Raw genomic sequence first — 12,546 nt, forward strand, 5'->3', positions numbered from 1 at the left:
CTTTAAGTTTTGCATCCTGCAGCACTTGAGACCGAATTGAGAAGATCATACAGCACATCCCTCACTGTAAGAGTGTGTCAGTGGTGGGAAGGCTGCAATAGGCTACAAAAAGGAGCATTTAAAGATTTTTAAATGTTACATTGAGAAGAAAAGTGCTGATGTTCTGCTTTTGCAAGCATGTAGTTCATGCATATGTTTTTACATAGTTTTTTTTAGAACTTCTCTTTTGTTTTTAAGGACAAGTTTTATATCTGAAAACTGTTGATTTTATCGTAGTTCTACCATAACAATTTTCTTGGTTAAAGCATTTTATTGTTTCCTCAGGAAATCACAAATTGACACAAACAGCAAAAGTCATCATCAAAATCTGTGAGCATGAGGTATGAGTGCCCCAAATAAATTAATTGTTCTGTATGTTTAGTATTCCATATCATCTATTTGTGAGTGATGTAATACATATTTTCCAAGATGTATATTGCAGATATTTGTGGTTTTTTTACTGTAACAATAAGATTTTCCTCTGAATAAATGGAAATCACCACACTTTGGACCCTTTAATCTCTCCAATAACTTTGCTTTTTCTTTCCAGATGAATGAAATTGAAGTGTGTCCGGAATGTTATTTAGCTGCTTGCCAAAAACGCGAGAATTGGTTTTGTGAGCCTTGTGTAAGTTAAGAATTATGGTAGTCTAGCTACTACATGAAGCTAGCAGTTCTCATTAGACTGTTATCTGCTCTTTGTTTTAATCCTGAGGTGGTTGCTGAGTCAAGGAAAGCTGCTGTAGTTTACCAAGTTGGCTTGTGGAGACAGACTGTCTCCAATTACTTAGCTGTAAGATTGCAGGTTTTCACTAAAGGATTGGTCAGGTCAGAAATAATTGTAAAGGCTGTCAGCAACCAATTCACAAGTTCTCTGTCCTCAGATATAAGGTAACTGCCTTGTGCCAGCAGTGCTTTTGTGTGGTACCCTCAGTGCTCGGCAGATTTCTGAGATGTGAACATCTCTTTCTGCTGATGTGCATCAGTTTAGACTTGATTTTTCTTTTGTGACCTATTGATAGGTGTTCTGTTTCCTGTCTAACACTGAACTGAATTTGGGAAGACACCTTAAAATTCTTAAGTAGAAGTGTGTATTTCATGAAGTTCTTTCTTGAACTGTCCTGGTTTCAGCTGGGATAGGAGTTCCTTTTCTTCTTAGCAGCTGGAACAGTGCTGTGTTTTTGATTCAGTGTGAGAATAATGTTGATGCCACACTGGTGTTTTGGTTATTGCTAAGTAGTGCTTACCTTAAGTTAAGGACTTCTTAGTGTCTTATGATCTGCCAAGACACAAGCCTAAGTAAAAATCATAGCATTTCAAAGATTGTCTCTAGCCTAACTTATGCTATATATTTGGAGGGGACTAATCAGAAATAAATTAATTAAAAAGTGCAGTTATGATAAGTTTTGTCAAGATGTGTAAGGTTTTTTGTTTTGGGAGTTCTTTAAATACAATTTTATCATTTTGCCCTCTCAGGATTTATTATAGTTTATAGGAAAATGGAATCTTGCATTTGGCAAGTGCCTTGTGCACGTTGGATCTTTACCGAATCTAAGTAAAACATACATTTTTTTCTTTACAAAATCATGTTTATTATCAGATTTTAAGGTAATACTGCTTACATTTTCTTACTGCATATTTTGCCTCTTCCTCTAGAGCAATCCCCATCCTTTGGTCTGGGCTAAACTCAAAGGCTTTCCATTCTGGCCTGCTAAAGCACTGAGGGATAAAGACGGGCAAGTCGATGCCCGTTTCTTTGGCCAACACGACAGGTGGGAGATGAACATAAGGATGTCTGGCTGCACTTAAACAATTCATGTTGTAGTTTTGTGTGCCTACAAGTTTTTGGATCCTGTCTTTAGAACCTTGACCCTAACAAACTGTAGCAAATGCAGTTTTAGTTCCTTACGTGATGTCTGTAGAACGTGAGCTGTGTTTGTAAGATACATACATAATCTGGTGAGTATGCAGCTTAATTCCTGTGTCTGGTGTTGTGCTGGGGAGAACTGTAGTTCTTAGAGGTGGAAGAAACAAATGAAGTCATTTATGTTGTTTAAAGATTATGGGAATATACACACATCTGTAAGTTTAAAAAATATAGAAATATAACCTGTGTTGAAAATGCCAGTTTTGCTCTGAAGGGAGTTCTCTGTACTTGTGAATTCTCTGCTTAGATGGACACAATCATGATGAATACAAGTTGATTTGTTAAGAATTAGAAATATAAATCTATAATAATGTGTACTGTAAAAAACCCAACTGTCCAGGGCCATGGAATAATGCTATCTTAGGATCTCAGGAGGCAGTTTCAGGGTCTGCTTTATTTCATGACAGATAAAATCTGTCCAGTACTTGCTGAGAGAACTTTTCCTTACCTGTTTTTTTACATTTTTTTGCTATGACAGATAGACTGTTTAGCAATGGCTGTCTTGCAGTTACACAAGTGTTCCAATTAGGAATATTTTGTCATATTTGGCCAGTGTTAAGTCATGTTTTATTGCTACTGAGTAAAATAAAGTAAGCCAGTGATAACACAAGGCATGCAATTTGCTTACTTACCAAATCTAAGCACTGAAATATTAAAAGAATGTAATGATGGTTCTTTAAATTTATCTGAGCTTTTCATATTTTTATGATTAGGCAAAAATAAATTAGTATGTGCATAAAAGTTGGCAATGTCAGTTCACAGTATGAAATGTGGTTATGTTATCTTTTATTTCTCTGTTTTATATATAGGGCCTGGGTTCCAATAAATAATTGCTACCTCATGTCTAAAGAAATTCCTTTTTCTGTGAAAAAGACTAAAAGCATCTTCAATAGTGCAATGCAAGAAATGGAGGTTTATGTTGATAACATTCGTAGAAAATTTGGAGTATTTAATTATGCACCTTTCCGGACACCATATACTCCCAACAATCAATACCAAATGTTGTTAGACCCTGCAAACCCAGCTGCTGGAACTGCAAAGACAGACAAACAAGAGAAAATCAAGCTGAATTTTGATATGACAGCATCACCCAAGATTCTGATGAGCAAGTCCATGCTGGGCAGTAGCACAGGTCGCAGGATTTCACTGACAGATATGCCACGGTCACCGATGAGTACAAACTCATCAGTTCACACTGGGTCTGATGTTGAACAGGATGCAGAGAAAAAAGCAACTTCCAGTCATTTCAGTGCCAGTGAAGAATCCATGGACTTCATTGAGAAAAATACAGGTAAAAAAAAAAGGAGGTACAGGACTTCGGAAATGGACTAGTTTTATTCCATGTACTTTTTAAAGACAGGCTGTATTATGGCTTGGTTTATGAAGAAATTTAAAAAAAAGAGATGGATTTAACTTTCAGTATCACAGACAAGAACAGTTCTTTCCGTCACATTGAGAAGGAATGAATAATCTTGCAAAGTGACTGAACCCGTTCAATTTAAATAGCAGGAAACTGTTGTAACTATTAAAGTGAATGGAGAGTGGAAATAAATTTGAAAAAAATTAGAATTTTCATGGGTAGGTGTTCTGGTTTTAAATGTGTCTTTATTAATTTTGTAATTTTTCAGCTTCTCCAGCACCAACAAGAACAGGTCAAGCAGGGAGCTTGTCAGGCAGCCCCAAACCTTTCTCTCCTCAAGCATCAACGCCAATTTCTGCTAAGCAAGAAAGAACTTCCACTCCAGGAAGCATTCTGAATCTTAACCTTGGTTAGTTTTGACGTTTTAAAATCTAATATTCTTACAGCTGAACAAGTTATGGTGATGTCAGTGCAGCATAATATGAACAAACGTGCTTGTATGTGGCTTTAAATGAACAAAGGTCTTTAAATGAGGCACACGTGTAATGACTGTTCCATCAGATTTACTGGGTTTCTTATCTTGTAAAAGAAAGTTTCCGTTATTGTTTCTTGTTGATGAAAGGAAGTGGTTAAAGGATAATTTTTTTCTTAGCTGAACTGTACAAATGAGTGTGTCTGAACAGTAGGTAAGTTTCTAAAGGTTGTATTTACATGAACATTGCTGCTCTTCACCGCTCAGTCTCTCTCAAGTGAATTGCTGGCAAGGTTTTCTTGTGATCTTTAGGATTTAGGATTTACTAGGGCTTCTCTCTTGCTGCCTTCACATCACCTCCTCACTGACCATCCCTCTCTAGGGAGATAGATGGATGAAAGGAATTAGCAGAATTCTTGAAGTCTTGAAACTCCCTAGAAGTAAATTTTGGGATTGTGGAATTTTGAAAGATGGAGTAGGTAAGTACTAAGCTGGTAAAATAGTTCTGCAAGCCAAACATGTAAATCAGTCTTGCTTTGTTCCTGTGAGCGTTCTGATTCAGTTCTGGCAACTTTTTACCTCCATGTGATATTACCCAGAGAACCAGGATTTTGCCCCTTGGTGTTAGCTAGGTATTTCAGGAAGGCTTAAGCTCAAATAATGAATTTATGTCTTCAGTGCCTTATAGATATTCTAATTCTGGATACAAGCTCACAAGTCTGTTTTTCAGTGGGTCATATGTGCAGACATAGTTGTAGAATTAATTTCTTCTGCTGTGCTGCAGCTGTTTGTCACCTCATCTGAGGTGACAGTGCATTTGGAAGTGCTGCAGTTGTTTGAGCCACAAAGGGGAGGCATCAGCTGGAGCACTTTGAATAGATAGCATAGATTAGAAAATCTGATGTTATGGTCCATGAGTAATACCATAAAAGAAGTGCTTGTACGCTCTCAAATAGAATATCTGGGTTGTTTTATTAAATATACTTTTTGGTGGTGAGAGTGAAAATAACAACCCTTCTTCATTTATGTGTCAGCTCTGCCAGACGTGGGTTCTTCTGTGGATGTTAGAATTTTTCCAGTGTAACTCGTTGTGCCTCATTGTCATATGTGACATGAACAGGATTTCTCTGCAAAAACAGAAGTAAGAGTCCAGAAAACAAAGACACTTTGTATCTTCAGAAGAGTGCTAGGAGGACTCTGTGGTCTGCAATTCACCAAAAAGGAAGGAAAAGTTACAGAAATGAGCCGTCTGTTGCTACTGTCAGACTTGCTAATTTGAAATATGGAGGTGTGAAAGAGCAAGATATACAAGGATTTGGGGGGGAGAAAAACGTGTCTCTGGTGGTATAGGACCTGCCCTTGGATAACAGAGGCAGGAGACAATAAGAATGTAGCTCCATAAGAAATTAAAAACTTACAAAGAATGTCTGGTCAGAGGAATCATTGGTTCAGCCCTTTGTATTTAGTTCACTTTTCTCTAAGTTGTACCTCAACAGAAAATGTTTTGTAAATATATATATATAGAGAGAGAAAGAGTAAAATAAGGCAACACTGTGTCATATGTAACTGCTCTAAAATGAAACTTGAAAATAAAGCACAAATGCACGTTGTGCCACTGTTACCTTTTGCCTTCTCCATGGCCTCTGGTTTTTCTCAGCTTATGGCATTGGCTCTTCTGATCCTACCATGAGCCAGTTGAAGGAGCTAAATTAGCCAAACATAATTCTTCTCTTCATTTTTCCCTCCTTCTTTATGGGTCCTTTCTCTTCCCCCAGCTAACTCCAACTGGTTTAGTGCCCTGAGCACTGGTGGAATGTCAGCACTTCTGGCAAGGGGTAAAGGATAGGACTGTGCTATACAAATACAGCCTCTGTAATGGGAAAAATTGAAGCAAAAATGTGAAACTTAGTTGCTAAGACAGCTTTACCCTTAGCACTGTAGTGTGTATTCTTTGCAGAGAGATGTGTGCATTTCAGAGTGAAAATTCTACACATGTAGATGAAAGCTCAAGATTTTGCTGCAAATACTGAAAAATTTATTATTCTATCTTGAACTTACTAACCTATCCAGTGAAATAATGCATATTTTTATATGTATTCTCATGACCTAACTTTTGGATTTTAAATGATGGCGATAAAGCTTTTATGTGTCTTATAAACTCATAAAGATTTTGTTTGTATTTAATTTTCTCTGTGAAGGTAGTACTCCTAGCTGTAAATAACAGCAACAGTTTGGTAGAGGTGCTGTCAGACAACTTTACAAACCTGAGTGGGGATTTCTTGATAAATTCACTTTGATGGAGAAAATGTCCCGTAATTGATGCATGTGTTTTGTGTGTGAAGAGAGGAAGAATCCATTTTTTGTAGTAAAGTAAAGTCATTTTAGAGTTATTATTTAGCCCATAATTACAACAGAAAGCGCGGTATGCTCCAGATCGTCTGCGTTGCTCTTCGGTGAAACGTGTTTTATCTGGATAGTGATCTCGGCTCTTTGTGTAGAATCTTTTTCTTAGTTTGTGTTTCTCTTTGCAGATCGTAGCAAAGCCGAGATGGACCTGAAGGAGCTGAGCGAGTCGGTGCAGCAGCAGAGCACCCCTGTTCAGCTCATCTCCCCCAAGCGCCAGATCCGCAGCAGGTTCCAGCTCAACCTTGACAAGACCATCGAGAGCTGTAAAGCACAACTGGGTGAGTGTCCCCCCAGCACACGCTGGACATGGGAAGGATGCAGTTAAATTGGAGGTTTAAATAAGTTTTTGAATAGTAAAACCGTAAATATTTTCTGTTTTAACACAAGAGTAGAGAATATTCAAACTCTTAGAGGCAAGTGGAATGCACTGAACTAGTGTGCTTTAAAACACAGTGACACCTGATGCTTCAAATTTTTGTCAAAAAGCTTTCAGCTTTTAACCTGTTTTTGTACCATTCTGATGTAGATAGTATGGGAGGATTATAGTCTTATCTGCTTTGCGTGTTGAAAAATTGGAGAATTCTGCCTAAATTGTGTCAGTTGCATAAAGTGCGACGAATGTAAGTAACTAACTATAATTAGGTGAATAGTGATGCTGATTTTTAAGGTGGCTTCTTGTGGATAAAAATAATTCCTTTTTTTTATTTACCAGCATTGGGTCCTGAGTTGAACAAAAGACCTTGCAGATGGTAGGGAAAAGCAGTGAAAGGAGGGCCATTGAATGGAATAAAAATGTTAATTGGAGTATGTAGAAGTTCATTCTTACACATTGTGGTGCTGGGATAGTGAACTAAGCTTTGTAGGTTAAGGCATGACAGTTCAGGTTATGGGATATGTACACTTTGTTCCAGTATATAAAATATTTTCTTGGTAATGTCAGTCAGTCTGATGTCAGCATGGAATGTACTTTCCTTCCCACAATTAGGAATAAATGAAATATCTGAAGCTGTTTACACTGCAGTAGAACACAGTGACTCTGAAGATTCTGAAAAATCTGATACCAGTGACAGTGAATATAGTGATGAGGATCAGAAATCAAAGAACGATCAAGAGGAGGGTGAGGACAAGGAAGGTGCAAGAAGTGACAAAGAATCATTGAGCTTGAAAAAAAAACCTAAGCCTCCAGCACAGAATGAAGACAAAGAGGAACTTAAAAGCACAAGTCCAGAAGTGGAGAAAACAGAAGAACCGGTCAAGGAAAAGGCTGTTTCAGACACTGAAAAAGAATTTTCTGAAAAGGGAAAGAGTTTACAGCATCCTGCAAAAGAAAAGCTGAAAGGTAAAGATGAAACAGACTCTCCAACTGTGCATCTAGGACTGGACTCTGATTCTGAGAGTGAACTTGTCATCGACCTAGGAGATGATCATTGTACCCGTGAAGGAAGGAAAAACAAGAAAGAATCTAAAGAAGCTTCTCCTAAACAAGATGGTAGGATGAAATTATTTCCATTTTTTCCCCTCTGTTCTGTAGGGCTGTTTCGAAATGTGGAATTGCCACCTTTATTTTTGCATTAAGGTTAAAATATCTGTATTAAAACAATTTTTAGGAGTGATTGTTCATCCTTTGTGACTATGAAAAAGTTTTCGGTTTCAGTTTCATTGTAGTTTCTGACTTAAACAAAATGAGTTTTACTGTTTCCTTTCAGCAGTGTAGAACTATGAATATCCGTAATTTTTGTTCTGTGACAAATGTAGCATTTATTTTGCCATAACTACTACTTTCAGTTGAATCTTTACATCTCCATGACCTTCCAACATTTCAGGTATAGAAGAACTTAGAACTTGCATAGAAATTGCATAAGAACCCATTCAAATCAATGTAAATACACTCAGTATTAATTAAAAGAACAACTAAATCACTTGCTGTCTCTGAGATATTGTACCTTGTTTCTGTGTTGCTAACAGAGGAAAGCAATCTTAATTAATGAGTAATGTGCTTTTGCTAAGCTTGTTTTGCATGTTAGTCTTTTGAAAAATAGAAAACTAGATTTAAATGGTTACATTGAAAAATATTTTACTTTTCATATAACTAATCTTTTTGTTGATATTTTATAGCATGTTGACTCAATCATTTTATTTAAAATAGTGTTTTAAATCCATTAACTAAGCATACTTAAGAAGACCACTTATTGCTCCTGAATTTTGAATTTTAAGACAGAATTTATTGCATAAATGTTACTATGAGGTAATCAAGAAATAGTCTTATAAACTAAGAACAGAATTGTAAATTTGGGGATTCTTGCTTTATTTAAAAATTTATTAAGCAAGGCAGCTTTATAAAGTTCAGAACCACTGATCCATGTGGTCTAAACCAGTGATGGTTGAAATAATAAGTAATCCTAAAATTTTACTTTGATGGAGAGGCAAAGAAATGACACATATTCTGGGTGAAATTAAAAGTGAATTTATATATTAATTAATTCATAAATGTATTTGAGTATATTATAGGCATAATTTGTATCCTGTCCATAGTTCCAGGGGTCTACTTTTGTGTACAAGATATTAAAATACCTTGGTCCAGAAAAGAGATCTGATGCATGCAAACCTGAAGGTCTTTGTCCCTTTCCAGAGCCCTGTCAGTGCAGCATCCTTCTCTTTCAGACAGGTTTTTCCCTGGCTGCAGTTTTGAAAGAATCATCCAGTTTCTAAATCGTTATGTGTGGAACAGTCAGCTATAAATTTTGGATGATTTAAACACAAATATCTTAAATATACTGTATGTGCCACAGAACCATCAGGGTTGGAAGAAACCTTCAAGGTTGTTTTGTCCAACCATGCACCACCCTGATCACCCCTAACCCATATTCCCCGTTGCCACATCCAGGTGCTTCTCACAGGATGTGTTTTCTAGACCCTTCCCAGTTCCTTGCCCTTCTTTGGACTTGTTCCAGCACTTTGCTCCCCTTTCTGACTGACTCAAAACTGAACACAGCACTTGAGGTGTGGCCTCACCAGTGCCAAGTATTGCAGGACAATCACTTCCCTGCTCCTGCTGGCCACGCTGTGCTGATACAAGCCAGGATGCCACGGCCTTCTTGGTCACCTGGGCATGCTGCTGGGGTGGTTGTGACCCAAGGGCAGCACCCAGCACGTGGCCTTATTGAACCTGATTAAGTTGTCCATTAATTAATGGATTCAATCTGTCAAGGTCTTTGCAGAGCCTTCCTGCCCTCGAGCAGATCAGCACTCCTGCCCAACGTGGTGTCATCTGCATTTGGTTGTCAATGTCAGTTCACTGTTGTTTACAAAGTTTATAGTGTTCCTTCAGTTACTGCTCAGACATTAATCCTTTGGAAGGTTTTTTTTTTCTTCTTTTCTCCTGCAAGAAATTGGGATGACAGGTGAAAGTGGTAAGGCAGAAACACCCTAAGAAGTGCTAGCCTCTCACATATCATCTGAATGAGGTCAAGCTGGTTTTCCTTGGTTTTGTACTTTTTGTTTTGCTTAGTTACTGATGCATCTGAATTGCCACCAGTTTCAACTAGACTGAAATGACTTTACTTGTTTACTTTTGAGGAAAATAATTCAAAGCAGACTGGAAGGTATATATGGCTGTTCCAAAAACTAGATGGAAAATTATGAATCAGATATGTTGGTGAAAAGCTGGCATAACATCTTGCGTTTGTTTAGTTGTAGGTAAAACTCCACCTTCCTCCAGTGCAAGCACCCAGCCTCTACCAGAAACTCCAGTACTCACCCGCTCTGCATCTCAGACCCCCCCAGCTGGTGTGACAGCAACCACCAGTGCTGCTTCTACTGTCAGTGCTCCCTCTGCTGCCACAGGAAGCCCTGTGAAAAAGCAGAGGCCTCTGCTGCCCAAGGAAACAGCCCCTGCTGTGCAGAGGGTGGTGTGGAATTCTTCAAATAAATTCCAGACGTCTTCTCAGAAATGGCACATGCAGAAGGTACAGAGACAGCAGCAGCAGCAGAGCCAGCAGTCTCAGTCACAGCAGCCTCAGTCCTCTCAGGGGACAAGATACCAGACAAGACAAGCAGTTAAAGGTACACGCTTTTCTAACTCATGTGCTAAAACCATCAACTATTCCGCTTGCGTGTTTACCGGTGTCACCTCAGGATCTACAAACGGCTTCCAGTTTTATCTGACGAGCAGCAGATCTGAAGGGTTTTTCAGAGTATAATTTGACAACAATGAAATTACCCGGGCTCCAGGATTTGTCTTTGAAATCCCTCTTGTTTAACAAGGCTTTGATGCTAGTTTACTGAGCAAACAGCCCTGGCATTTCAGAATGTTTTCACAGCTGGTTTTTTCACCATCCTTTTGCTGGAGCCTTCACCAATAACTGGCACAGGGTAACACAAGCCTGTGCTGCTGTTGCTTCCCTTCACTTAACGGCAACTTTATGTAAATCAGCTTCATTTGTAATTTCAAATTAATAAACTGAAATGTTTACTGCTGTGCCTGATGAGGAGACATTCTCCACTCTGCTGATGCCACTGGCACACAGGTGATTTTGTAGAGGAGAGAGGTTTGGGTGATGGTTCACATACAGACATTTACAGAGGCTCATTTCTCTGGTCCCAAACTGCTTCTGTTTCTGTCATTTAAGCAGTGTTGAGGAAGTGGTATTTTTCTGCTTGTGGGCTGCACAAATTGATACAGAAATATTCAATGAAGAAAAAGAAATGTGAAAACTGGAGAAGTTAAATGTGAAACTTTTAATAGAATCATGCTTTAATACTTCACGTTCAACCCATGAGTTTGTTTTCCTCACTATTGTTTACTATTGAGCACATCATGGCAATGTTCCATTTTAAATATTATAGTCTAGAAATCTGTCATGTGAAAACTTTAAAATCTGTAGAATTCTTATATACTGAATTGGCATAAACAAAAATACAGCACATAAAGATGAATAAATTGTTTATTTCAGTGATTCCACTACTGAGAATATTGGCAATGAAGACGTCTTTTATCATATGAATCGGTAAAAACAGCTTGAAAATTTTTATTCTTAAAAACATACAATTTAAAAAATACTCCAGCAGATAAGTCATTAGAGAGGGAGACTTCTGCACTGGCCAGTCTAAACTGTTAAGTTTCAAAGTTACATTTGCCTGATTACCTCTAAGCCTTACAATTCTGTACAAGTTTAGTGGCTGGGCACTGTGTAATTAATCATTAGGTGGCACCATTGTATAAATCAAGGAAATCTGAAATGATTTCATGCACACAGTTTAGTTAGATATTGAAGGTAGATATTTGCCTGTTGTTTTCATAATTCCTTGTTTGATTGATCCCCTCAATGGTGTCTTTTCTTAGCTGTGCAGCAAAAAGAGATCACCCAGAGCACTTCCACATCCACCATAACCTTGGTCACAAGCACCCAGCCTATTTCCATGGTCACCAGCTCTGGGTCTGCGAGCACGCTCTCCTCCTCGCTCAACACAGACCTGCCAATTGCAACAGCATCAGCTGATGTGGCTGCAGATATTGCTAAATATACCAGCAAAGTAAGTTCTGGAGGAAAGTTTTAACAAAGTTGTACTTTTCTTTCAAAACACCCTGTAGTTTCATCGGGTGGGAACTTGTCACAGATGTGTGTTCATGCATTAAACAGATGCTAAGTTGTTAACGAGGAGGGATGGTGTAGTAGTGGTGTCATCATAGTGACAGTGAGGGAAGGGACATGAGCTTTCCACACTCCCTTAGATATTTAGATTAAAAAATCGATGAATACTATATATTTTTGCATTGAGTTTTCTTCCCCAAATTCACGGTTATATATTTTTTTTATAAATTATATCAATAGGAATTTCTTAGAAAAGTAGAAGGTCAAGCAGTTCACCTGTTCAGGACACTTAAAAATCAGAGTCCTGATCAAAATTGTTGTGCTTTATCTTCTAAATAAGTAGAACCAGGTAAATTACATCTATTTAGAGAGAGAAGGATAGCAGTATAGGTTCCCAGTAGAGGGGTTGAAAGAAAATGAAAGTGGGAATCTATTAAAAATATGTATCAGAGGTTTTTTTTTTTTTTGTCTTTCAGATGATGGATGCCATCAAAGGAACAATGACTGAAATATATAATGATCTTTCAAAAAATACTACTGGAAGTACAATAGCTGAGGTTAGTGTAAGATTAAAAAAAAAAAAAAACCACCTTGTATTTTAAGTTTGAAAATGCAAATCAGTATTTTTATATATGTAAATATGCCACATAACTGTATCTACAAAGTATTAGATATGGAGACTGTCTAAAGGAAATTAATTTTTGTGCTGTTTTAGAAGTAATGAGTAGAGTGGTGGAAAAAAACACTGAAA

At 37.7% G+C, this 12,546-nt stretch overlaps 1 protein-coding gene across 5 annotated transcripts in view; it reads left to right on the forward strand.

The window, feature by feature from the left end:
* The window catches only part of ZMYND8 (zinc finger MYND-type containing 8), a 50,472-nt gene that overhangs the window by 29,981 nt on the left and 7,945 nt on the right, over window positions 1–12,546 (forward strand). For all 5 annotated transcript variants that reach the window (XM_040079651.2, XM_040079649.2, XM_040079652.2 and 2 more), the window contains exons 8-17: window positions 325–380; window positions 590–667; window positions 1,696–1,811; window positions 2,776–3,257; window positions 3,595–3,735; window positions 6,330–6,482; window positions 7,190–7,693; window positions 9,895–10,266; window positions 11,546–11,736; window positions 12,272–12,352. In XM_040079651.2, coding sequence (XP_039935585.1) covers window positions 325–380; window positions 590–667; window positions 1,696–1,811; window positions 2,776–3,257; window positions 3,595–3,735; window positions 6,330–6,482; window positions 7,190–7,693; window positions 9,895–10,266; window positions 11,546–11,736; window positions 12,272–12,352 — 2,174 coding nt within the window. The remainder of the gene's footprint in view (window positions 1–324; window positions 381–589; window positions 668–1,695; window positions 1,812–2,775; window positions 3,258–3,594; window positions 3,736–6,329; window positions 6,483–7,189; window positions 7,694–9,894; window positions 10,267–11,545; window positions 11,737–12,271; window positions 12,353–12,546) is intronic.

The sequence above is a fragment of the Hirundo rustica genome, chromosome 16 (assembly GCF_015227805.2).
Source record: "Hirundo rustica isolate bHirRus1 chromosome 16, bHirRus1.pri.v3, whole genome shotgun sequence".
NCBI classification, from domain to species: domain Eukaryota; kingdom Metazoa; phylum Chordata; class Aves; order Passeriformes; family Hirundinidae; genus Hirundo; species Hirundo rustica.